Source organism: Botrytis cinerea, chromosome 3, assembly GCF_000143535.2.
Source record: "Botrytis cinerea B05.10 chromosome 3, complete sequence".
NCBI classification, from domain to species: Eukaryota; Fungi; Ascomycota; class Leotiomycetes; order Helotiales; family Sclerotiniaceae; genus Botrytis; species Botrytis cinerea.
Window position 1 is genome coordinate 1744201 of NC_037312.1, and position 25623 is coordinate 1769823.

The following is a 25623-nucleotide window of genomic DNA, read 5'->3' on the forward strand; positions in this document are numbered from 1 at the left end:
TCTTCTCCGTCTTGTCATCTTCAAACGCTCAGACTTTAATCGTGGCTCCAATTGTCGGTTCTCGTTAGCCGATTAGCGCTGGAGCAAGATCAGCATATATACATATTAAAGTTGAAAGTGCGTCACTTGTGTTGATTCCAGTAGCGGCGTTTGTACACACATTTTTAGTCATTGCTTTTTATCGTTCATCGCTCCAACTGATTCAAGCGATATCATGGGCTGGATAACTTTAAGAAAGAAAAGATCTAGAAACATCACGCCGGATGTGGACTTCCAGCTTGAAGAGGACTTGAAGATTACGACTCGACACGTCGAGAATGTATCTCTAAACGAGTGTTCACGTTCTCAAAGATACCCCTTCATTTCCCCGAATGTATCAGATTCCGAGCTTCCATTCATCCCGGCGACTGCAGTCAGCCAAGGAACGTCGTCTGAATTGGGCGGCTTGCGTAAAACCCCCTCCATATTTTCTTGAATGGGTCATAGTCTGACAGGTAGTAGTGTTAGTGATAGATGATGTAGTTTATGACTGCACAGAATTCACAACGGAGCATCCGGGCGGAAAAGGCATTCTAGAAGGCTTTGCAGGCAGCGATTGTAGCTGGCAATTTTGGCGGTTTCACGGGAAGAAGGATATGGAGATCGGGAGGGTACTAAGGGTGGGGAGGACGAAGGGGGCAAGGAATAAATATGCAGAGCCAGTGAAATGGGTTGGATTAAAGAGCCTTGGGGATAATGATTGGTGATTAGTGAAGGAGTGAGGTGAAAGTTGTGCCACAATATCGCGAGTGCAGTCTTGGAATCGCTGCTACACAAACACGTTAAAAAAGGGAAAATTCCGATTAAGTTTATTGATTATCTTAAATAACACCCTTGACTGAAGGGAGCGTATGTGTACCTACGCACTTTGTGATGCCGGTGTTGTGAAACTCATAATTCCAGCTCCAGTATTAAAATGCTAAGGAATGTGCAAATGAACATGAGACAGTTTATTAGAAAGATTGTGGGTGATGATATTCGAGAATGCTCATAAAACTGAGCTTAATTTAAAATTGACTCTAATTGGATACTTTATCAGTTAAACCACTCAGTTCATCGAGAATCTGAAGTAGTGCTAACATAAGGAGATACATGTGAGTATTAAATATGTTTGATTAAGATGATTTCTACGCCAAGTAATCCCTATCATTCAAACGCCTTTGTACATTGGAAATACGGGGATATTGATGCTAGTGATCCCATTTGCAAAAAGTCCAGCTGTCCCGGCCCAATCTGCATTGTCACAAATTAGCACTTGAAAGTAGTCAATAAGGATAGAGCGACTTACAGCTCAAAAAAGCAACCACAAAACCCAATGCACTTCCAGCGGTCTCTAAAATCTTCATGTCTAACATGTAGCCGCATGCGAGCAAGATCAGAACAAGATCTAGGAAAAACAAATCCAGGAACAGGACCCATGAGGAGCGCATGGCAGCCACAGTGAAGATTACAGTTAGGATAAACCACGCCCATAGGTACATAGCTAGGGCGGTTGCAAACTGACTATTGAGTTGGCCAGTCTCTGGGTCGGTATACGCCGCCATGATTCCAGATCCAGGTAGATATATCATGGCATAAGAAAGGTTGAATGCGCCATAACTGGGGAACACCGTTGCTCCAAACTGTTTCGTTAGAATCTATGCAAAACATGTTTGATGGCATTGACCCACAGTGTTTCCCCTGAAAAACTCCATAATACCGGCGATGAATTGGCATACCCCTCCGAAGAATACCAGGACGCCAATCAACACATTGGGAGTCGCTACTCCGCGAACATTAACTCCGAATATGGAGATTAAGAATATGCCTAGATTTGTAAGTTTCATATTCACTAGGACGGATATAAGAAGCAAACCAGTTGCAAAAGAAAGTAATCCCAACGGAGAAGGATTTGCAAATCGTCGATGGACAATGGGAAGAGAGGGTTGTGTTCGGTCGTCCACATGCCCGCCATCAGTTTGCAGTCTCTCAAGATGTGTGGCATTTTCGCCGTTAGATTGTTCAATCTTAGAGGCCTGATCGAACGATGCTGTGTTTTGGGCCATAACTATGATAAGCGAGGGATTTGTGATGAAGAGAATTAGAATGTCTGCCCTTGGTTCTCTTGTGCAGCATCACATGAGCTTTATGTATTCATTTTTTTATGTCTAGATTTGCTCTACGAGTAGCTCTTAGATTCTGAAGTGAGATGGCTTGAGAGATTGTCTTATTTCTTGACAAAATTACCTGCAATAGCATAATTCTATCAATCGGGTGTAACACTAAGGAATAGGGGAGAATGTACCCGATTGCCAAAGCGTAATGACGTTAGATTGGAGCAAGAGTACCCGCATACTCCATACTCCAGGTTTCATTTTCACACTAGGAAATAGAATTAGTTGAAATGATAGCTGTTTCGTATTTGCGATTTGAGCATATCGCGAGGTGCATGGCTATTGTTAGAAGACGGAGAAGGACGGAGATGGACGGAGATGGCGGGGCGAGTCCGTTTGCTTCTCCAATTTATGTGGATCGGTTAGTCTTCGGTTAAGAAGATAGTTCTACGCGGGTCTAATGTTAGATTTGGATATGTGAGCGGACATGACGGAGAAAGTGGGTCAGTATGTATAAATACCCCACTAACGCTAAATTCATTAGCTTTGTCCGCGGGGTGAAGGCGGATTTCCCGGACTTCTTAGAATGAGGATGAGTCTTGCAGCAAAAGACTGACTACCTAGTATTTTCAGCAGACTTTGAGACTATACTAAGTGCCGGTACGGGCGTCTGCTTCATCAATTCTAGCGTGTTGATAAAGGTGGGGGGAAGCAGTAGATCACCCAAATATTTCTCCCGTCATACAAATACTACTCAATCAACACAGATTATTCGAAGACTGTGCAATTTTTATCTTCGTCGAACAAATCACAAAATGGCTCAAAATGGGCACTCCCACAATAGCTTCACAAACTATGTTGCATATCGCGATCCAAAACTTCTTGGACAATCGCGAATTGGGCATCTAGAACTCGAGAGTTCTACAATCCAACCTTTGAGCTTCACTTCCGGAGCTCCAATATCAGATCTTTATCAAGTTATTGAGGTTGGCGGCTCGCAGATTAAACCTGCTGGCGAGAAATTTCCTCTGTCTTCAGTCGAGCTCCTTGCTCCTATTTACGGAAGAGATGTACTAGCAGTAGGGAAGAATTATGCCGAACATGCTGTAGAATTCAATACTTCGGGCTACGACTCTAGCGATAAGGTCGATCAGCCCACACATCCTGTTATCTTTACGAAGCGAGCTACAAGTATCATCGCAAGCGAAGAGGCGATTTATCCACACGATGGGTTTACCGAAACCTTAGACTACGAAGGTGAAATAGGCGTCATAATTGGGAAATCAGGATTCAAGATTGAGGAGGCAGATGCTATGGAACATGTTTGGGGTTATACAATCATCAATGACATGACTGCTAGGGAGCGTCAAAGGGATCACAAGCAATTCTATATCGGAAAATCTGCAGATACCCTCTGCCCTATGGTACGTACTATCCATTTTGTTTTAATTTGAGACGATGACTGACACCTCGGTCTCAGGGTCCGATCGCAGTGCCCGCCAACAAACTCCCGAAATCCCTTCGAGTTCAAACACATGTTAATGGGGAGCAACGACAAAGCTCCACTATTGAGAGCCTTATATTCTCAATTCCAGTCCTTATTAAAACTCTCTCCGAAGGACAAACTTTACAGCCAGGTGATGTCATTGCGACTGGCACTCCTGCAGGTGTTGGTATTGGCAAGAAGCCCCCAATTTTCCTGAAACCAGGGGATGTGGTTGAGGTATCCATCACTGGGCTTGGAGTACTTCGGAACAAGATTGGAGAATTTGAATCCACAAATCAGACTGTAGATCGTGTGGCGAAAGCCACCCATATCCATACCAACAACCTTGAAAAAACATGTGGTGGTATTGGACTTACAACAATCAATTCGAAACAATTGTACTATCGCCATACTGGGGAAGCTAATGGTCCGCCCATTATCTTCATTCATGGTCTTGGTGGTTCTTCTGAGTTTTATACCCCCCTGGTCAACGCTCTAGGCTTGGAAAAGTCCCATTCTTTACATTTCATGGATCTTGAAGGTCATGGACTCTCTCCCACAATTGCGACTTCAATTGTTTCTATATCAAGTTACGCCGCAGACTTTGCAGCATTAGCACAGCATGCCAAAATCAGTGGAGCAACAATAGTGGCTCATAGTATGGGGTGTACTGTGGCATTGGCATTGGCCTTGAAACATCCCTCGCTCGTCTCAAAATTAATTCTCCTTGGTCCACCACCCACACCCCTCCCTGAAGCCGTCCAAACCGGATCCATCTCTCGAGCCGCAATTGTGAGAGCAAATGGAATGGCTGCCGTAGTAGACGCTATCGCAACCGCAGGCACGTCTACCAAGTCTAAAACAGATAATTCTCTTGCAATAGCAGCGGTACGCATGTCCTTGCTAGGACAAGATCCTGAAGGCTATGCTAAGGGATGTACGGCTCTTGCTGGTTGGAATGCCACAGTCCCAATTGAACAGATCAAGACTTCGACTCTAATTATTACAGGCGATGAGGATAAGGTATCGCCGCCGCAGCTTTGCGAAAAGTACGCAGCGGAAATCAAAGGTGCAAAAGTGATCACTCTGGAGGGAGTTGGCCATTGGCATATCTTTGAGGATCTGAGCGGTGTTGCAAAAGCAGTTTCATCCGTCCTGGCGTAGGGTCGAGGATGCTGTTCGTATTTTTTATTATAGACAATCTCGCATTTCAATGCTGCAATTCGAGTTACCCCGTTAGTCTCCGAGTTCCACACAGATGATTTGTACCGTTTTCCTCATCTGACTGTGGAGATTTTGTGCACTCAGTCTCCTGTTAGAAAGGCAAAAGCATGAATGGAATTGTAGGAATTGTAGGAATAGTAGGAATTGCAACTAGTATGATAGAACAGGACAATTGCGTTTATGTAAACCATAGAGCTTGACCCAGACGTGACAGATATCAACCTAGGAGGAAGCCCAAGAAACCGACCCCCGTATATCACTGTTACCCCGCGTGCCCGGCAGAGGATAATGCAGATCTTCTGTACAGGATGAAAGAGCTAGTCTTGAAAGAGTATAAAATGTTCAAAAATAGTCAATTTCTATGCCTTTAGAGGTATGGCCTAGCTCAATAGCAGTCTAGTCCCTTTTTGACCCCTCCCCACCTTGAGCTACCGATAAGTAAGTCATATTACCACATCGCAACGCATTGACAATCTCAAAACCCCTCGAGAGTAATTAGTGCTGCTCGCTGTCGTGGCGTCCCGACCCGCAGTAACAGAAAAGACAACCCTTCCTTCAATTGTAATCGGAACGACAATTCAAGTGAGGTCAACCACCCACAAACTATGGATAACACCAATGAAGCTAGAATCCAAGCCATCCGTCCTCACAGTGTCCGGCAACCCATCAGCTGTGAGCCGTGTCGTCGACGCAAAATCAAATGCTCACGCACCCGCGTTCCCTGTGAGACATGTCGTCGAAGGGGATGTGCAAGCAGCTGTTTTTACAAAGGTTCGAGGGAATACATGCAGTATAATAATAATAGTTCCACGTTCAACAAGGAGCTTCTAGACCGCGTTGCTAGTCTGGAGATGCAGCTGGAGAAATATACTGGAGCTAATATTGATGCGAATTCAAATGTGACCGGGAAGCAGAAAGAAGATAGGGATGTGCGTAATGCTATACTCTCACCTCCCGCAGAACCTACAGCTGCAATTTCCCCATACAACGCGATGCCCGAATCGACGTCTTCATCCTCGACGAGCCCCCCGCCGCGACATTCGCCCCCCCTTCCGCGAAACACGGGCATCTTAACTACCCTCCCTAACGGGAATGTACATTACTCGCCCCGAATCTCGCAATGGAACTCTGTACTCGTGGATACCGATCTCGAAGTTGAAGTGCCTTCCTTGGATGAGATAGAGAATTCCTTTCCAATTGACAGTGGATTTCCATTCTCCGCATCCTCGGTCTCGATCGATGGGTTGCTTTCAATGTTGCCACCTACGCGCCAGTGCACGTATTTGAAGGATATGTACTTTTCGGTGTTGTCTCCTGTAAGCTTCACTTGATGGTTTATACTTTAAACACAACAGTTGTGGAAACGATTTTAATGAAATTTATGAGACATAAATAGTTATTCCACATACTACATGACCCAACATTCCACTCCCAGTACCAGCAATTTATAGAGGATCCAGCCTTGACGTCGCCGTCCTGGCTAGCAATTCTGTTTGTTTTACTGGCTTTGGCTGTGACGACTCTGGATGAGAATGATCCTATCTTGCGCGACTTGGGACGGGGCACAGATTCTTACGCGAATATAAGAGTGCTGGGGAAGCGGTATCGAGAGGGGGCGATGCAGTGTTTGGGGAAGCAGGGCGTGTTCTGGGGGCATCACAATGTACAGTCACTTCAGGCGTTAATTTTGCTGATCTATGCGATGAACCATAACCAAGATCCAACTTGGACTATTTTAGGTGAGTGCATTTCCAGAGTTCACAACCTGGTGAAATTTTGAGATAAGTGCAGAAATCAGATGCTGATATGCGTTCAGGCACTACGTATCATGTAGCAATTGCCCTGGGCTGCCACATTGATCCTTCAATTCTTCATCTCGACCCCATCCAAAGCGAAGAGCGTCGTCGCTGTTGGGCTGGACTGAGGATGCTCTATACCATCCAAACTACCGCCCTCGGAAACACCGAATCCTTTTGGACGTGCAAAAACACCGTCCGTCTCCCCGCCGACGTAAACGACACCGAAATCACCCTCACTGATATCCAAACCCCTCTCCCTGGCCCAACCCAAATGTCGTATTTACTCTTCAAATTTCAGCTGTATGATCTCGCTAGCGCTATTTGTAGAGAAACATTCACTTCCTCCATACCCAGCGAGCGCACCATCAAAGACCTCGATACACAAATTTGTGACGTGCAAGAACTCTGGGACAAGCGATACGCGTTGCATTCGGCACGAGGACCGCTCCCAACACACCACGTCGTACATCTGCATATCCTGTACGGGTATTCGCACCAGCTATTTCTGTTGCTGCACCGACCTTTTTTCGCACAATCTCTGCTGGGCCTTAACCTAGATGTTCCCAACGACTCGCAGATTCGGTGTCTAGCAAGCGCTGAGGCCCTCCTGGATATTCACCGCACACTGGTAGAGACTCCCGCAAATAGACCGTATATGTGGTACACACGGGGTCTGGGAAGCTTCCATGCATTTCATGCGGCGGTGGTACTGGCGGTAGCGCTGTTGATGCCGGTTTATAAAGCGCAATATGAGAGATTTAGGGAGATGCTGGAGGGAGCGTTGGCGAGGTTTGAGGGAATGGGGGCGAGGAGTCGTGTGTGTAAGAGGGGAGCGAGGATTTTGAAGCACTTGCTGTAAGTAGAATTAGAGCATTTGTATTTGTGCATATATGAAGGGAACTGATGATAATGAAGGGCAATGCCGTCTCCAAATCGAACACCGATGGAGGCAGTTCGGGAGCAGGAGTGGGATTCAAACCGCTTGAAAGGTTTTGCGACGAAGCTGCAGGCTGAACAGTGGTTAGGGCCGGACAGTATGGATTGGGTAAGTTTGATAACGAGATGTGATGATTTTTGTGTGGTTAGTTAAGATTCGTACTGATGTTTGTTTATAGAATGGATGGGGTGACCTTATGACAGATGTAATGGTGGACTAAAGGTTATGCTTGTAGCACTATATGAATTTGAACTGAGAACAAGCCAAGTACTATGATCAGAGAGACGACTACGACTTGCGCTTTTGGGAAACAAAGATGCCATCTGGATTCTCGGACCGAATTTCAATCTGGAAAGAGAAGTTGGGGGCAAGAAGAGAAAATTAGAACAAGCCTGGATGATGAATTGACGTTTCATCATTATCGATACGTTAAGGTCCGCAATACTTAAATCCATTTCAGTTCTGAGTAAAATGGTACTGGATTTGAAATTTACATCCGTGATGGCGCAGGGCGGCGAGAACGGGAATACCCCAGGAAAGTACTTGGGATTGGACACCCTTAGTAGAATGAATAGAATAAGTATTCTTTGTCTTTTCTTTTAGGGGGGTGCTCCTCCAAGCCGCCAGACTCAATTCCTTCGAATGCACGGGATCTCCTAGATGTTTTTCCCTTTTTTGTCTACACAGCTACTCGATCTATTGTTTAGCACACACCCTATTACAGTTACTCGTTCACTTCCAAATCTGGAATCGACTTTTTCATCCTAGGAAACTGCCGTTTGGGTCGAAAAACTTTCTGAATTAATGAGCCCTTTAAATAGCTGTCCATTCAAGTTTTCTACTCGAGATATAGCTGAATGTTGTAAGGCTAGGGGAGGCAGTAGTAGATTTAAGAAATTGTATAACAGCCTGTAAACTATTACTCTTATTCTTCTAAAATAAGTTTATATCTAGATAGCACAACTCCCAGCGGAAAATTTAACATAACGAGAATACATGCTTCTTCAAAACTCCGTCAAGTCTTTTCAATTAGGTCCTTTTTAGGTTATAACTTTCGAAGATATAAAAATGTAATATAATGAAAGCTTATTGCTGCGTAAATATAGATCATTAAGGATTGAGAATCGTTGGTAAAAGTAATATTCAAAATTTGAATGTGAAACTGTGTGATTAGTATAATTATCTCCTATTGTTTAGTATAAATCATATTTCATATTTTGAGCAAGACTCGTACTATATATAGCGCTTACGCTCTTTTAGTATGTGATATCATGCTTTGACGAATCACGTGACAATGAATCCTCGTAGCCAAAATATTTCATTTAGTGTCGCTATCAATGTTGACTTTATTCTTCTATTCATTCCTGCTTTAAAACCTAGCCTCCAAAATGCCTCCCAAGCGCAAACCTTCTTCCTCAACCCCCCCTATTCTTCCCCCCTGCACTCATCCCCACCTCCTCACCGCCTCGCATCCCTTATCCCAATTTCCCCGTGTCTCTGCATCGCGTCGCGCAGCTGCCACGACAGCGACCGCAATACATCGAACAGGGATCACAGATACGTATCTTCATGATTTCGCATCGGATATAGAGTTTGCATCTACATTTCCTGCCCCTTTGGGGCTGAAAGACGATGCGTTGGAGATTGACCCGCAAGAGCTTGGTCAAACTTTTAGGGGATGGGAGAGAGGGAAACATAGGAATGCGGTGCCTAGAGTGGAGGATGGGGGGAGGAGGATAATTTATGTTTTGGGGCCGCCCGGGGTGGATGGTGAGGAGATAGAGAAATTTATGAGAGGATGGGAGGAGTGTGAGGGTGAGGGTGAGCGCAGGGGGGGTAGAGCGGGAGGTAAAGGTGCTGAAAAAGAGAAACGGGAGATGAATGATTGGATGCTAGATGTCATTTCTTATCTCCAAGCATTCTACCACGGTCTCCCGGTTAAACAAATGGATTGGTCACTTCTACAATTCACGCCATGGGAAGAAATGTCTCCACCCTCAACTTCTAAATATAAATCAAAATCAAAATCCAAGCCAAAATCCCGAGCCGCCTCCAAAAATAAACCACCCACCTACATAGGCCTCCGCACCTCAACTTCCAAAACAGGCATCCGTTACCGTTCTACCCCATCTTCCCCTTTCTCGCACCAACTAAATCTCTCCGATCTTCTCGATCTCGCTATCGATATCCTACCCTCCGATGCATACGCATTACTAATGCTCGTAAACCATGATTTGTACGAAGACGACGATGATGAATTCGTGTGCGGGAGAGCGTACGGGGGAAGCAGAGTGGCCGTTGTGAGTACCGCACGCTACAAGCCCGATTTAGATACTATGCAGGAAATCGAACGCATCCACGCTTGGCCGGGAAGTCACTGTATTGAGTATATGAACGAAATATATGGGATCAAAAAGGGAAAACGAAAGAGAGAAGGAGATGAAAATAGAGAAGAAGAATATGCAATTACAGGAAGTCCTTTAGTGCGCGCAGTCACTCGACAAAATTTTCTTCCGCCATTATCTCCATCTTCTACTCCTGCCGAAGATGCGCTGAAAGGTCTGTTCCTCAGCCGTATATGTCGCACTGCGTCTCATGAGCTCGGACATTGTTTTGGAATCGCACATTGTACTTATTATGCTTGTTGTATGCAGGGGAGTGCGTCGATTCAGGAAGATGCAAGACAACCTCCATATCTGTGTCCGGTGGATTTGAAGAAAGTAGTTACAGCAACGGGGGTAGATGTTAGAGAGAGGTATGAGACGTTATTGGGATTCTGTGAGAGGCATGGTAGTGCGCATATGTTTGTGGCCTTTGGAGAATGGATTCGAGGAAGGTTGGAACAGATTGAGAAGGTGGAGAGGGGTGAGATCTTGGACTCATTGGGGTGAGGCTATAAAAATGCATGCGGATGATATAACTTCGTCTGCTTCTTCATGTTTTATCCTACATCTAATCAATTTGTTTCATTTCAAGTTCACATCGATCGATCTTTACGATAAGTATCAGGGTTGTAAGAAAAATTGATATTTATAGGTAGCTGCGGGTATACTTGGTCCCTCAAGGGCGTTTCACCCAGCCAATGCAAACCTATCGCTAATGTGGTATCTCAAGCTTCCGGAACTATTGCCTCCCATAAAGTGATATCTTGTAGTTCTCATTCATAACTCCAACCAGTTTGAAGCATGCCAGCATTATTCTTCAAACTGTAACATGTACTAATATCCCGCCCATCATCTTAACGTCCCCTTCTTTGCTCATGGCGAACCTCCTAGTCCTGTAATCTTATTAGTAATCATTTCACCTCAGCAGACAAAAACGGGAGAGGCAGAAGCAACGAAAAAGGTTCAAAGAAGAGAAGAACTTACCAGCAGCCATGGCCAAATACCACGTACGACTAGCTCCTCCATCCAACCAACTGGCATCAAATTCTGCCTGCGCAAAGAAGTTCCACGACGCTCGAGGATCAATAATTGCCAAATTAGCATACAGAACGCCCTTCCAGCCACCAATCACGCTATCAACTCTCCCATTTGAAAAATAAGTATTCCATTCTTCCGTAACAAATTCCTCTGTTCTCACAAGTGTTGAATGTGGAAGAAGTGGAAGCATATGTATTCCTTGAACCAACTCTGGAGCTGCCCCGAAGTAGGTGACATGGTCGAGTTTGTTCTCAAAGAGAATACCCGATACTTTGTTGCCGATGTAATTGGATGGCTGAACCGTATTTGTAGATTCGTAGAGGAAGTAGTTTTGTAGGGATCGAGCAGCAACTGCCAGTTGTAGATTTCCTCTCGCTTCCATATTTGAGTCTCCTATTGTGCGGCCCCACATTTTGATGGCGTAAGCTGATAAAGTATCTTCGGACGAAGATTCTTCATCTTTACCATCAGCAGTTTCGTAGAGACCGTGAGCCCAAGAATGTCCGTGATACCAATCGAAGTTACGGGAAACGGGAAAGAAATTGTCCTTGGGTGAAGGATTGGCATAATCTCGTACCATTGTATTTATATATGCTTTGTTGCTTGCTATCCAGGTAGGATCTAGGTATCCGATAATAGAAGCTGCGTATACGAAATATGAGTAATGAAAATGGTGGTCGTTATAATATGTGTTTCCAAAATCAACACCTGAATCTCCAGTTTTGTATGATGCACTAGAGACAATCCCTCCCCAAGCAGCTGATTTCAATTAGTCTGAGCCATGTTGATTTAGAATGAACAGAACTTACATTCATATACCAAGGGGTATTGTTGCTGATTGTCAACAAAACGTGCAAAGCTTTGCTTTAGGATGTTAAGACCTGCTTGTGCTAAAGCTGCATCTCCGACGAAATCATGAAGTGTATACACAATTTGCGCGAATTTTGCAAGTGCCTGCGCAATGTTAATGGGATAACTTCTATCGGTGGGTGATAAATACCTTTCCACTATAATACATAGAATTCAAGTTTGTTTGATCTGTCATATTTTGTGAAATCTCACTAGCAGCGATATTTGCGATGGTAGACTTGGCGGCCGCAGAAAGCGAGTTCGAGCTCCCTTTCGTTGGACTCCAGGGCGCAAAGTTCATGCTTACTGGTAAATCCTCTTCCATAGTCCACGAATCGGCAACGATAGCCGTCGCCATACCCTTGGTTGTTGTCGCTAATTGCACTCCACTGGCCACAGAGCAGAGCGTATTATCATCGAAAGATTCTAAGTGATGCGGCAGAGCGAACATTGCTAAAGTGGTATCGTTCAATCCTGCCTTGTTGAAAGCAATTGTATAAGAACCAACTGCATCACTTACATGACCCGAAACGCTTGCAGAAATTGGGTAAGCACCGCATGCTTCATCAAACATAGCTTCATGTGCAGCACTTGCACTTTTTGAAATCTGGATGATCCCATTAAAGCCACTAGTAGCCTGAACCAGACCATTATTCACCGCCGTGAGAGTGAGATTCTGTCCAGAGGGTGAATAGGCATATAACAACCATGTCTTTCCATCTTCAAGTAACATTGAGTACTTCGTGATTCCTGACTTTGGGGGTGTGGAATCCAAAGTCAACGTCCGGAAAAAGATACCACTTTGTATGATTGGGGTAGCACCTGCAAAAACAGCTGTCACAAAGCCCATTCCCTGAACCAAAGGAAATTTGATCGCAGGGGCGGCACCAGGGGTAGGACTTAAGTTGACATTGACCGAAAGATCAGTCAGAGAGTCAGTCGTTAAAGTTGTTGATGAGCCTAGTTCTGCCGCAGAAAGAACCAATGATTGTAACCCACTTGGATTTAAGAAATACGAAGCGGAATTTACTGTGTTATTCGGTCCAAATACTCTTTGATTGGCATCTATATGGACGAGGGTCATTCCCCAGCTTTTGGTTGCTCCACCTCCTTTTGACCAAGCAAGCGAGTATGGATGCGTCCAGGTAGGGGATGTTTGACTTCCTATTCAATAATTAGTTTTCATCTCAAAGGCTCTTCAAAAACAATATCTCTCAAAGACGTCCATTCTCCACTTCCGCATATTAGACTACGTACCGAGAAAGAAATTAGCGTAAAACTTGTTGGTATCAAGTGGCGCACTTTGAGGTTTTATTCCTAGCCGAGGTACTGGATGATCTGAACGAGAGCCCAGATTAGATGGAGGGGGTGAAGTATCGATTGGCTGGAAGATATTGGCATCTGCTGCAACGGTATTGATTTTAAAATTGACAGGTGTTGGTTCAGTGGGTGCCATTCGAGTTACGGGTGAAGGGATAGACGACGTAATTATAGGAGGGCTGGTAGCGTGGCCAAATGTTTCGAGACTGGAAATAACTGTTCCTGTTGTGTCGAAAGAACCGGTACTCAAGGGGGGTAGAACTTGTACTGTAACCTGCACGGTCCCAGAGAGTGAGGAGGTGGTCAGCACGGAGACGGATGGGATGACCGTCGTCGTTTTTATGGAAGAACTTAGAATCGCACCCGGCGAGGAAAAAAATAGGAATCCATCTGAAGAGGTTTCGTCTGGCAGAAGGGACTTGGGTTGAACAGGATGTATATTCTTTGTGATTAGCGAGGCATGGCCGCCTTGTCCTTGAGGAAAAGGTGCACCGCTCACAATTGCGGCAAGAATATGGGGAACAAGAAATCTGATAGTTCGCTTCATACTTGAAATTGTTTACTACCAAAACAATAGGAAGAGTATAGGTAGATCGAGGTAAAAGAAATAGAATGTGGTGAGAGTGAAGGGTTCTTAAGTGATTTCTCGGCCTCTGCTAAATGATACATCTCGAGTATAATTTTAGGTCTAATCTAAGTATATCATTCACTTCTTCATCTCAATATCACTGGCAAATTAAACGTGCTTGTAAAATGAGGAGAGACTTTCCGTCTAAGTATGCTTGTCATTATTTTAGATAATGACAACTAAGATGCTAATAGGTGATAGGGTGAAAATTAGAACGTGAGTAATTCAATAGGTTTGTGACAGCATAACAATCACGATGGATGCAAATTGGCAATAATTCAATACTTGTGGAATGACGAGAAAGTTCGGCATCATGAAGCTCGAGGAAGGTACATTCGGCCCGTTGTGTATCATCAGATTTATACTACTGACGGACGTCCCTTAAATCGACGTCAGTATAGTAGTGTGATACACAACTACTTGGACGACGTATGGTCATTATGGAAATAAGATTGAGATATCAAAAGGGAAATATTTTTGTGATAGAGGAAGGCCAGTTGGTCGCGTGTCTGAAAAAAGGTCAGAATGTCTTGGGGCCAGGAAATTTTCACAGGGAAAGTCGAGTTGAGTTGAGGAATGTAAAATCTTACGCCTTGAGTTTTTCATACACCTCTAAAACTTCAGAGATAAATGGAAGTAAAAATAAGAGGAGGACAACATATTTCGCAATTGTTCTCTAAAAATCCTCGAGAAGCATCAGATGAGCGCGACGTTGTGATCATCTTTCCTAAACTAATCAACTCTATCATTGGAAGCCCCAAGAATTGTCTTACTTTTAGGGTTCAGGTGCATGGTATATGTATAACATGTGTGACTACATTAGTATGATGAGTATCTCTTGAAACTTTTCAAAGAGATACAATTATAAATATAAAACAAAAAATTAAGGATATATGGTATATACCGACGAATACTCGAAAAAAATGATGAATAGATATTGACAATCAACCAACATATTTGTTAAGAATATCCAGGTAGGTTTGTGCACCAGGTGGTACAGCTTCAATGTTTTGCGATTCGCACATGACCTTAACCTTAGGCCAACCTCCCATCTTCCTACCTCGGCCTGGTCCAATTCAAATCATCTCTAAAAAGTGTAATTCACTGTATGATGTCGGTCCGCTGAGAGAAGCGGGAAGTATATATTGATATCTAGGTGTCTTTCGAGAAAAAGGAGAAAAAAGAGACGTTGTCAAATGTTTTCAGACAACTTATCAGCGTCGCCTATGAAGAACAGGAGGGAAGAGAACTGTATTCACGTGATGCAACTCAAATTATGATCACCTGAAAGATAGCACGTGAGTGGTTTGTATAATGTTTCCATGGCTTGTATCTCTGAAGGAAATATTAAACTTTAGGTACTTCTTATCGAAGCATCAGTGGAATCAGTATATAAGTCAAGTGATTTGTTTGGCTTGACCTTGAAGTTAGTAAGTGTTGGGAGGCGGTGCAAATGTGTGTCAATCTTCCGATACTCAACGAGGCTGGAATAAAATAGTAAAAATAGCCTGTTCCACCAATATTCGATGATCAACAAAATCTGCAGTAATAGCTTCGGTATGTGAAAGATATTGAGTATCTTCCAAGTTATTTCGATGCCTTTTCCGCAATGTGAATATTTAAAGATGTTGTAAGTTCAGCTCTCTTCTGTAAGCCCACCGCAGAATGGGTTGAACAGAAACATTCGCTAATATTTCTGAGAGAAATAAAGAGACTCATATGGTCATTTATTAAGGAGAGATATAAATCTTTGCTATACTGCTAGATGTAGTACTGAAAAAAGGGCCTTGACAAAGGAGACTCTGTGTCCTATGGTCTAGGACTTGCCGAGATGACAAACCTCCTTCGCTTCTATGTAACCGAGTTGCTGTCTAGCAATTCTTTGTGGGATCCCAAGGGGGTCGTCTCCGTTTTAGAAAAAACCAATTAATTCCCAATAGTGAGAATACCAAAACGGAAGTTTTTTTATTGAAAAAGGAAATAAACTGGATGAGATTTATACGGCAAGGATTCCAGTCGCCATCCAATAAATTACTCCAGCATTGTTGATCAAAACACTAATGTCTTTACCGTCTAAGAGAGAAGCAACCTGATTTTCCGCTTGCACACTGGATCTACTTGTAGCATCGAGCATTATGTACATGACTGTGCTTGGGGATGACTATCAATCCTTCAAGGATGGGAGTGAGATTTCCTCGAGCAGTTATAAAGACGAAATAGCTAGCCTTCGAGAACTTAGTAGCAAGAGCCAAGCCTAGCCCTCGAGCGCATCTAATTATGGAAATCGTTGCCACCATGTTTTGAAACTAGTTGTCGAGAAGTGAAATTCCGTGCATGCATTTACTCTGCGGTGGAGAAAGTCCTGGTCTGTTAATTACGTCAGTAGTTTTTTTATTTGTGGCCTGACGTTGACTCCGATGCCTCTTGGGCCGCTCAAATTAGATGCTGTAGGACATCTTCACCTAGGCGCGCCCTAAGATTACGGAACAGTCATTTCACTCCGCGAGAATCAGGGGAACGACAATAGAGTACCCAAGTTTACGCTGGGGTAGATGGCAGTTTAATGAGAGATGCCGTTGTGCCAAATTCTGAAATTGATGGCAAGCGGATTAGATTTCAGTGCGTTGAGTCAACAAAGTACCCCGACGAGATACTTTGAATAAATTGGTCCACCGAAACTCCAATTCTACACCGTTAACAAGTCGTTGTTAATTCATGCGGATGTATGAACTAAGTTAGAAACCAAGTTGGTTGGTACAAGAATCGGACACATGCACAAGTCTTTAGAACGAAATGTAATGATGTAAAATTTATAGTACAAATTTGGTAGATAGTTCGGCAACAGGCCCGATACCTTCGTTTATCGCCGACGGGGTTTGAGTTGCCAATTGCTCTTCACACGATCTCAAGATGTCGGAACTCGTCAGAACTGGCCGCCAGGATTGGTTGCAATAATAATGGTATGAGAGAAGTAAGGGTGTAATGTCAGACTTTGGAGCTATACAATGGGTGTCAATCTTATGATCTGGGAAAAATTATGGCGTTAGATTGCAGTATGAGTAGAAGACCGTGAGCTCGAAGTGGGGGAAGTATACAATGTTGAGAGATGAAATCCGACAAGAGGAGAGACTGATCCCCGTTGGAACCCCTCCGTTTTGCGAGCACGTTGAGGGGTGGATTTGGGGACATGATTGAACTTCAGTCAGACAAGAAGGCATTCAATGAATTTCAAATGCCTAGGAAACTCCTTGGTTTAGCACCCCCAGAAGACTAATAAGATAGTACTGAATTCTTGCTTCGCTGAAAATCCAGCGGATATCATAAGGAGTTCGGCTTCAAAAGCAAAATTATAAGTTCTTGTGCATACGCAATCTTCTAGGATGGATCTCGACGATGTAAGCATATACAAAACAACATTGCAGGTCAATCAGCGCCATCATTATAATAGCCAATGAACAACTTAGCTGCTCAAGTGCAACTTGCTAGTATTATCAAGTATGTTCACTTCACAGTGTACGCCCAGTTTTCAAATACTGCGAACATGCGTTACTTCATCTCACGCTCCAGGTTTCAATCCGAGGGGTATGATATTCATGTAATCGTTTTGATACATTTTTGGATACAATTGTCAACGCCGTTTTCCCATAAACCCTAAGAATATTTAGTAAAAGAACCTGCAGAAGGATAAAAGCATCCATACCAATTCACACCAATTATTTATGTCATTCCATCCGAAATATCCTTCCACTTCCGCAGGTATGCCTCTCCACTGAAAGCACCTTTGGGGTCATTTTCGAATCTTCCTCTCGGCGGCAATATCTTTTTTGTGACGAACGGTGTGAGCTAAATCCCAGTCAGTATCCCTTGGAGCATTCCAAATTGATCTTTGCAAATTCGTACTTTACACTCCTTAAGGTTTTGCGGCACGACGTATGTCCTGACTTTATCCCACTCGATTATGTACCCTCCATGTTGTGTGTGTCGACCCGTTGAACCACTTCCGGTACCCTTGTAGAATCCCTTATTTGCTTTCTTCGTACTCAGGGCATGTCGAGCCACCCGTTTCATTAGACATTGTGTGGGCTGCATGATAGCGATCGATGTTTATGAGTTTATTTTGGATTGTGCAGACTCAAGATGCTTCTCCAAAATTGTCTTTAGAAGCTAAAGTTCATCCGGCGGCCGCATTATCCGATCTCAAAATACCTAATTAGGTCACCGCCTTTCTACATCAGCAGAAAAAAAGTTTCCCAATAAAATTGATAAAAGATTATCAACGCTTCTAGCACAATATTGCGACAAGAATTTTCAAAGCGCAATCATGCCTGGAAGACAATCGCATGGCAGATCGCTGTTGAAGCAGCCCAAAGTTAGAACAAAATCGAAGAATAAGACTATCGATGCATTTTCCGCCGCACAGCAACAAATTGGGGAACGCCATCGAGTAAGACAAAGCCGATTGGGTCACGCTGAAGGCGGGAATAGACCTGGGAAGCGAGACAGAGATGAAGACGACGAAGACGAGGGAGAAGACGAAGAGTTCAGTGCGAAGAAACAAAAAAAGGGTCCAGCAAAGGGTCGATTTGATGAGTTAGATATCGACGAGGGAAGCGATAGCGAAGGGAACACATGGAAAATGGGTGTGGTGGACAGCGATGATGACAGCGACATTGATAGTGACGAAGCTTTTGGAGAGAGTGACGAGGAAAGATTCGAAGGATATGCGTTTTCGGGGAGCTCTAGTAATAATAAGAGCTCCAAGAAGCGCATGCCGCAAAACAAAGAATTAAACCTAGATGAGGATGATGATGGGGAGGATTCCGGATCAGAACTGGAGGAAGGTGATTTAGGAGAGGGTGCTGTCGATCTCGCAGATATGTTAGACGCTTCGTCAGATGATGAGGATGAAGCTGAGGCCGAGGGCTCAGACCAATCCGGCTTCGACGATGAAGATGAAGACGAAGTAAGCGACGAAGATTCTTCCGCATCATCTGCCGATGACGAAGATGAAGATGATTCTATAGATCCGTCGAAACATGCGGCACTACAAGATCTGATTGCGAATCTTCCACTCAATGACAAAGCCCTCGCCAAACGACGGAATGATGGTGTGAGCGAATATGCTACCCCCGGAAATTTTGGTCTCCCATCGACAAAAGAATTCATCGCAGACCTTGGCTCAAGCAATATCAACGATCGTTCAATCAAAAAAGCTCTCAAGTCTGAAAAAGGCGATGACAAAAAAAAGGTTGCTAGCACGCTAGAAGTACCTCTCGCAAGGCGTCAACAAGACCGTCTCGATCGCAGTGTAGCATACGACAAGAGCAAAGAAACTTTGGATAGATGGACAGATACCGTAAAACATAATCGACGAGCAGACCACTTGGTTTTCCCCTTGGCGGATCCAGATGCAGATTCTGCACGCGCAAACAATCGACTTCAATCTACAGCACAATCCAAACCTTTCAATGAACTTGAAGCCACGATCCAGAGTATTCTCGAGGAGAGTGGACTCGCTACCGCAGGTGGAAGAGATGACGAAGATAAAATCCGAGAGTTCGAGGAATTGGAAATGAACAAACTATCCATGGAGGAAGTGAAAGCTCGTAGAGACCAGTTAAGAATGGCTCGGGAGCTTCTCTACCGAGAAGAGCTTAAGGCGAAGCGAGTTAAAAAAATCAAGAGCAAGTCTTATCGCAAAGTTCATCGAAAACAACGTGAAAGAGAAGAAGCGAAAAACAAGGCAGCTCTTGAAGAGGGAGGGTTTGTTCCTTCTGAGGATGAGCTTGAGGCCCAGGACAGAAGGCGTGCGACTGAGAGAATGGGGGCAAAGCACAGAAACAGTAAATGGGCCAAAGCTACAAAGGCTACGGGTCGAGCGGCATGGGATGAAGATGCTAGGGACGGTATCACCGAAATGGCTCGAAGAGAGGAGGAACTGCGAAAGAGGGTGGAAGGAAGGGCAGTAAGAAAAGAGTTTGAAGACGACTCGGATGAATCTATGGACGATTCTGATGATGATATGAGCGATGACGACGAAGGAACAGAGCAGAAACGACTTCTTCGACGCCTGGAAAGGGCAGGAAAAGACGACATCATTGACGACTCCGCTCCAGGAGCAAAGTTGGCAAATATGAAGTTCATGCGGAATGCCGAAGAATCTCGCAAGAAGGCGAATGATGCTATGGTAGAGGAAATGAGAAAGGAGCTCGCAGGAGAAGAAAGCTCTAGTGAAGAGGAAGAAGATGGCGATGTCGGACGTAGAACATTTGGACCTGGATCTAAAGTTAAAGATGTTCCAACAAAATCACAAAACGTCAACGAATTTGAAGAAGCTGCAGACTCGGAGGATGAGGATAATATGGATGTAGAATTCACAGGGGTTGATAATGGTCCTAAAGCAACTGCTAGTGCACCAAAGGCAAAGAAGACGAATGGCTCGAGTGGAGGTTCTGGAAAGTCATTTGTCGCAGAACCAGAGGTGGCTACTGAAGGTGGAGCGTGGTCAAAAGTACCTCTCAAATCGGGAATGGTTAGCAAAAAAGAGGCAAATAAACGCAGACATAAGAGCAACAGTGCTATGGATGTGGAAGAGCTTGATTTGTCACAAGCTGCTGTAATGGCCAAGCAACCCAAATCCAAGAAGACCAAGGCAAAGACAGCCCAGATTCTTGAGGCTTCTGATGAGGATAGTGAGGATGATGGCGCTATTCATCTTCCATTTGCCATCAAAGACCAAGAACTTATCAAGCGTGCCTTCGCTGGAGCTGATGTCGTCGGTGATTTTGAAGCGGAGAAAAAGCAGACCATCGAGGATGAGGATGAAAAAGTCATTGATAACACCATACCAGGTTGGGGAAGTTGGGTAGGAGATGGCGTGAGCAAGAGAGAAAAGGCAAAGAACAAGGGAAGATTCCTTACTAAGTCCGAGGGTATCAAGGAACAGAACAGGAAAGATGCAAAGCTTGACCGCGTTATCATTAACGAAAAACGTGTCAAGAAGGTACGTACAACACAGCTGTTCCTCTTTTTTTTCTACAGTTACTAACGAAAACTTCAGAATGGTAAATACTATGCATCACAATTACCTCATCCTTTTGAGAACCGCCAACAATACGAGCGCTCATTGCGATTGCCAGTTGGTCCGGAATGGGCTACCAAGGAGACCTTCCAGGACTCGACCAAGCCGAGAGTCATGGTCAAACAGGGTATCATTGCTCCTATGTCCAAGCCTTTGTTGTAGATTAATATATGTAGAATCCACAATCATCACAATTCTAGTTAATACATACAGCCATTGGCTACATTTTCGTGCACTCACATAAATCGTACATTGAGATAGTGTGTTGACCATTTACCCAGCTACCTCAGGTCTTGTCGTAGATCCGTTTTTCAAACCGACTTGATTCGTGGATCTCGCAAACTTCGAAATTAAATTCAAGCAATGAATCCTCAATATCCAGAACAATGACAGCGATACTCCCTGATTACCCCTGCATCACCTTGACACTATTTTAATACCAAGAGACCCTTAGCAATTCGATTCAGCCTTAGAGTCTGGTACCATTAATTATTGCCAATATTGGGAAGGATTGGGAGAGTCACACAACGTCACAGATGCAGGGTTTGAAGTTTAGTGTTGATTAGCGTTGACTGTCCGTCGAATTTCTAGTGCATCTATTCTATGTTTAAGCTCTAGTTAAGCGGTGAAGAAAGGGGTCGGCAGATGTGCAAGCGCTCCCATCTGAATTGTCTAATTTCAAGTGGTTGAGACAGACGCGTAATTGCAAAAAGCACGTCTTGTGCTCGAATTTATGGTAGGTGCACGTAAGCGTTCGTTATCATGACTATCGTAATAATGACACTGCGAACTCAAGAGAAATATAGGTCTTGATGACTAACTACATAATGCTAGCTATTTTACATGTTGAACAGTAAATGATATTGGCAGAAGTTATCACCAAGGTTCGGATAGTATAACTGCATAACACACAGAAAATTTATGATAGCAGCTAGGGCTAAATAATTGAAATTTTCGTAATGGTATCTTTTTATCTATCTAATAATCTGGGTTAAAACGACTGTAATGATGTTATAACACCACCCGATATTCCCCCATTCCCATCAAGGCCATTTTATTGAGCCTTGATGAGTGATCTACTTCTCTTTGCATGATCTTTTGATCTGCTCCAGGTGTTCGAAGAACTTGTGATTTTCAAGTTTCCATCATCAATGAGTTGCCATAAGCAGGTTTGGTCATATGATGCGGAGCCCTACACACTCTAATGATGGTGGCAAGGCCACAGATGTCTCAAGATCAGGGGCAGCTGTTCGCTTCTACCCATTCGTGATCTATGTAATTCTCCTGACCCAATCGCATAAATTGCTGTTTGGGACATATATCCGTACGTCTCATCTCTCCAAGTCTGTTGCGCGTTTGGCCTCTTCCTTTTTCTCCAACTTTTCGGCTCTTTCCCTCCTCCATCTTCCTCCATGATACCACTCTAACAATAGCAATGGACTACACGCAAAAGTTATTCCAGCGAATATCAGGAATGTCACCCCAGAACCTAATGCATCAATAATTGGCTGCACCGCAGCCACACCAGCTGCTCCCAACAAGCATCTACTAAGGTTATTTACAGCAGTAGCGCTTGCGGATTTACCAGGGTAAAGGTCGATGATCAAGGCGCTGTTGGAAGAAAAGACCGCAGTAGCCGTGTATGCAATAAAGAATTGTAGAACAAGTGGAAGAGCAATAATTTCGAGGCTTAACGAGTACCCGTAAAGAGCCGTGGTCACAATGAAAACAATGATAATCCACCAAATGTTTCTCATTCTTGCGACTTCGATAGGAAAATCTAGCAGTTCATTGGCCTTGATATGAACATCAGCCGGAACATTGTGTTGTTCACGGTAACGAGACTCAACGACTTTGTAGTTGTAGTCCATGAGATAACCTGTGAGGTAGGAACCACAGATGCAACCGGCGCCATTTGGCAAGAAAATCAATCCAAGTTCCAAATTGGTGAGATCGAAGTGCTCTGAGAATAAGGCGGTGGTACTGGATGTTACCATGGACCAGACAGTATAGATGATGGCACCGAACAAAAGTGTAACGAAGACATCTTTTTCAAGTAAAAATTTGAGAGGGGCGATGACTGAGGAAACTGTAACATTCTTCTTTGTGGGGAGTTCTTGAGAGGAGTGTTCTGTGGATGGCTGTGCGTAGAACAATGGTCGATGGATACCTTTAAGGATGATAGAACCGTTCCCAGCCACACTTCGAAGCGTTTCCGGGAGGACTGCGACTATCAAGAGAAGAGCTAGCGCACCCAAGCCAAAAAGAAACCAGAAAATTGCGCGGTATCCCAGATACTGAGTTATAATTCCTCCGAAGACTGGGCCCACAGATTGTCCTAGCATTCTAATGCCACCAAATATACCAATGAGACCTACATACTTATTATTAGTCCCGAGCGATCAAGAAATAGAAGTCGAAAATGAAATGAAATTTACCTCCGCGTTCTTTAGGAGTAGTGATATCCCCAATGACTCCAGCACCTGTTCAGATTATCAGTCAAGTTCATCATCAACTTATAAGAGTTACCCACCAACAGCTATTGTGGCAGCACTACCGGCAGCTTGTATTGCGCGGAAGACCATGAGGGTCGCGAAGTTATCACTGAGAGCCAGACCGATATTTGAAGCGAGATATACGATAAATGTGCCTAGAAAAAATTAGACATATTCGTATTTCGATCATCCAAGAGCATACCCATGAATGTAATTCTCCTTCCTAATGTGAGAATGTGTTAGTGTGATATCAAAAAAAAGATTCCGTTAAAATCCATGGAGTGGGGGGCGCTAATAAGGGTACTATGTATAACGCAATGAAGTACTAACCTTTTGTGTCACTGATTGGCCCCCAGAATGACGGAGCAAGTCCTTGAACAATCATATAAACCGTTACAGTTAGACTGACCAGTGAAAGAGAAACATTCAAATCCTAAACGATGTTAGACTCAGATAGTACAGAATTATGGCATAGGCTGTGTACATACCGTGGAAATTTCCTTCAAGGCTGGAAAATAGATGTTACTTGATAAGGGAGAGAACAGGCCTGCAAGAGATACTATATACACAAGCTGTCTTTTCTTTGCCATAGAAAAGATGTGATAGGGCGGCTGTTCTAACTCTTGCTTCGCGACATATACACTATTGGCGGAAGATGTGAGGGCACTACTATCTTGGCGTTCTTTGTCGTCAAAGAGTTCACTAGATCTTTCTATATCGCCTTCAAAGGAATCTCGGGTTCTCGGGTGATTGGGCTCTATGATAAAAATGCCATTGGGTCGGCTCTCGAGAGATGCATTTGTGACTTCATTTCCTCGCTGGCTTGAGTTATTCAAGTCTTCATGTTGAGAGCTCAAAGTTTGTGACTGCTCTGGGACTCTGTGTGATTGATCCAAAGACGATGAAGGTTTGCCATCGATAACAGGGCCGGGGTTGACTGAATCCATATTCTAGATCTAGGCTGTAATTGGAGAAGTAGAGATACAGCTCGTCAAAAGGCTAATGTTTAGAAGAGATGGATTGAAGGAAACACAATGAGTAGCAAACCTAGGTAGAAGGGTCTTTCTCCATGTTTAATACTCATCTCTAGAAGAGCTGTGGATCACCTGGGGGACTGAAGGTGATTGCGCACAGTCATCTATCACATCAAGCATGCAGAGATATATCCTCGCAGCCCACTTGATGGCACAGCCCTGGGGATAGTGAAGCACTGGTGGAGACAGGTGAGAAGGAAAAAAAGATGAGAATGAATCGAAACCTTGTGCTCACCGTTGATCCATCTCCTGTTACGGCCGAGTTGAGATTTTTTTGGAAGTTAGCATGAAGCAATGAAGTATCTGATAATCTAAAAGATAAGATACATGTTTAATGCAGTGCCGGAGTTCGAGGAGTAGTTCGCCATCCACACTAAAAGGGGTTCGAGAAGTCCACACAGAACGAGAACAACAATCCTGATTAGGCAGGTATGGACATATAACAGCGGACTGAGGCGCTTGGCAGACAAACACGGCCCTGCGCACAAGGGAGAACGCCAAATTATTGAACCAGACTCGCAGGTGGAGTACATATAACAGCTTTCAATTCCTTGCCTCGAGAACTCTCAAGACGTGATTGGCACCAAGGAAACGGAAGATGAACTGGCAAAAGTCAATGTACTTCTCCTGGCTCCATCATAGACAATGCGCCGAAAGACAAGAAGCGCCAAGCTTGGCAATGAGTGCCTCGAGCGCATTTTGTTGCACCGAAAGACACAGCAAAAACAACTGAAGTAAGCGTGCTATCCAAATGTACATTTGGTACGGAGAGTAGAATATACTTTGGCAGCGAAATGTCTTTCTGGAAGAGTATATGTTGTAACTGTCGTATAGGAGGAGATCGACGAGAAGCAAAAAGGTTATTGATCAACATTATCTCCAACCTCCGAATCGTCTCAAGACATGTTGGGCGTTAGTCTAAAGGAGTGCCAAGAAGAAGCATGGGCCCGGCAACAGATCCGGTAATGGACCGACGGAGCTAAAATAGACTACCGGTAGATCGTGCAAAGCTCGACAACACAAGAAGTCAAGCTCCCGCCCAAAGTTGCCCAGAGAGATGAGATGATTGTTGATTGTTGCACGTACTTAGCCGGCGCATATAATTTAATCCGGCATTTAAAATAGAGTGGCTCTTGCCCAGGCATTAGAGTCGCGAGATCTAGCCAGAAATGGCTAGTGCGTGTCTGAGACATATCCACACTTCACTTCATGTGAA

The 25623-nt window shown here is 44.1% G+C and overlaps 9 protein-coding genes across 9 annotated transcripts; 5 read left to right on the plus strand and 4 right to left on the minus strand.

Annotated features, from left to right (window-relative positions):
• The first annotated feature begins 110 nt into the window (after positions 1–110).
• On the plus strand, positions 111–972 carry BCIN_03g05150 (hypothetical protein). Its single transcript, XM_024692002.1, has 2 exons — positions 111–449; positions 502–972. The coding sequence occupies exons 1-2, from the start codon at positions 215–217 to the stop codon at positions 744–746; spliced, it is 480 nt and encodes a 159-aa protein (XP_024547775.1). The 5' UTR covers positions 111–214; the 3' UTR covers positions 747–972.
• Positions 973–1053: 81 nt separating this feature from the next.
• On the minus strand, positions 1054–2506 carry BCIN_03g05160 (hypothetical protein). Its single transcript, XM_024692003.1, has 5 exons — positions 2324–2506; positions 1895–2265; positions 1710–1846; positions 1328–1661; positions 1054–1272 (listed from the first exon to the last, which is right to left on the minus strand). Exons 2-5 carry the CDS (start codon positions 2082–2084, stop codon positions 1190–1192), a joined length of 744 nt encoding a protein of 247 aa, XP_024547776.1. The 5' UTR covers positions 2085–2265; positions 2324–2506; the 3' UTR covers positions 1054–1189.
• Positions 2507–2716: 210 nt separating this feature from the next.
• Positions 2717–5197, plus strand: BCIN_03g05170 (hypothetical protein). The gene is made up of 2 exons (XM_024692004.1): positions 2717–3556; positions 3613–5197. The coding sequence occupies exons 1-2, from the start codon at positions 2948–2950 to the stop codon at positions 4780–4782; spliced, it is 1779 nt and encodes a 592-aa protein (XP_024547777.1). The 5' UTR covers positions 2717–2947; the 3' UTR covers positions 4783–5197.
• Positions 5198–5329: 132 nt separating this feature from the next.
• BCIN_03g05180 (hypothetical protein) lies at positions 5330–8585 on the plus strand. The gene is made up of 6 exons (XM_024692005.1): positions 5330–5613; positions 5664–6158; positions 6239–6581; positions 6659–7496; positions 7557–7686; positions 7757–8585. Exons 1-6 carry the CDS (start codon positions 5461–5463, stop codon positions 7796–7798), a joined length of 2001 nt encoding a protein of 666 aa, XP_024547778.1. The 5' UTR covers positions 5330–5460; the 3' UTR covers positions 7799–8585.
• A 300-nt stretch (positions 8586–8885) lies between these two features.
• BCIN_03g05190 (hypothetical protein) lies at positions 8886–10560 on the plus strand. The gene has a single exon (XM_001560740.2). It carries the CDS (start codon positions 8967–8969, stop codon positions 10467–10469), a length of 1503 nt encoding a protein of 500 aa, XP_001560790.1. The 5' UTR covers positions 8886–8966; the 3' UTR covers positions 10470–10560.
• A 30-nt stretch (positions 10561–10590) lies between these two features.
• Positions 10591–14024, minus strand: BCIN_03g05200 (hypothetical protein). The gene is made up of 5 exons (XM_024692006.1): positions 13107–14024; positions 12001–13013; positions 11810–11954; positions 10947–11759; positions 10591–10855 (listed from the first exon to the last, which is right to left on the minus strand). The coding sequence occupies exons 1-5, from the start codon at positions 13714–13716 to the stop codon at positions 10836–10838; spliced, it is 2601 nt and encodes an 866-aa protein (XP_024547779.1). The 5' UTR covers positions 13717–14024; the 3' UTR covers positions 10591–10835.
• Positions 14025–17076: 3052 nt separating this feature from the next.
• On the minus strand, positions 17077–17974 carry BCIN_03g05210 (hypothetical protein). The gene is made up of 3 exons (XM_024692007.1): positions 17698–17974; positions 17498–17640; positions 17077–17448 (listed from the first exon to the last, which is right to left on the minus strand). Exons 1-2 carry the CDS (start codon positions 17884–17886, stop codon positions 17515–17517), a joined length of 315 nt encoding a protein of 104 aa, XP_024547780.1. The 5' UTR covers positions 17887–17974; the 3' UTR covers positions 17077–17448; positions 17498–17514.
• Positions 17975–18042: 68 nt separating this feature from the next.
• Positions 18043–21119, plus strand: Bcutp14. The gene is made up of 2 exons (XM_001560745.2): positions 18043–20800; positions 20858–21119. Exons 1-2 carry the CDS (start codon positions 18119–18121, stop codon positions 21038–21040), a joined length of 2865 nt encoding a protein of 954 aa, XP_001560795.1. The 5' UTR covers positions 18043–18118; the 3' UTR covers positions 21041–21119.
• A 569-nt stretch (positions 21120–21688) lies between these two features.
• On the minus strand, positions 21689–24401 carry BCIN_03g05230 (hypothetical protein). The gene is made up of 6 exons (XM_001560746.2): positions 23862–24401; positions 23704–23806; positions 23576–23596; positions 23412–23528; positions 23317–23361; positions 21689–23252 (listed from the first exon to the last, which is right to left on the minus strand). The coding sequence occupies exons 1-6, from the start codon at positions 24318–24320 to the stop codon at positions 22210–22212; spliced, it is 1788 nt and encodes a 595-aa protein (XP_001560796.1). The 5' UTR covers positions 24321–24401; the 3' UTR covers positions 21689–22209.
• Positions 24402–25623: the final 1222 nt, after the last annotated feature.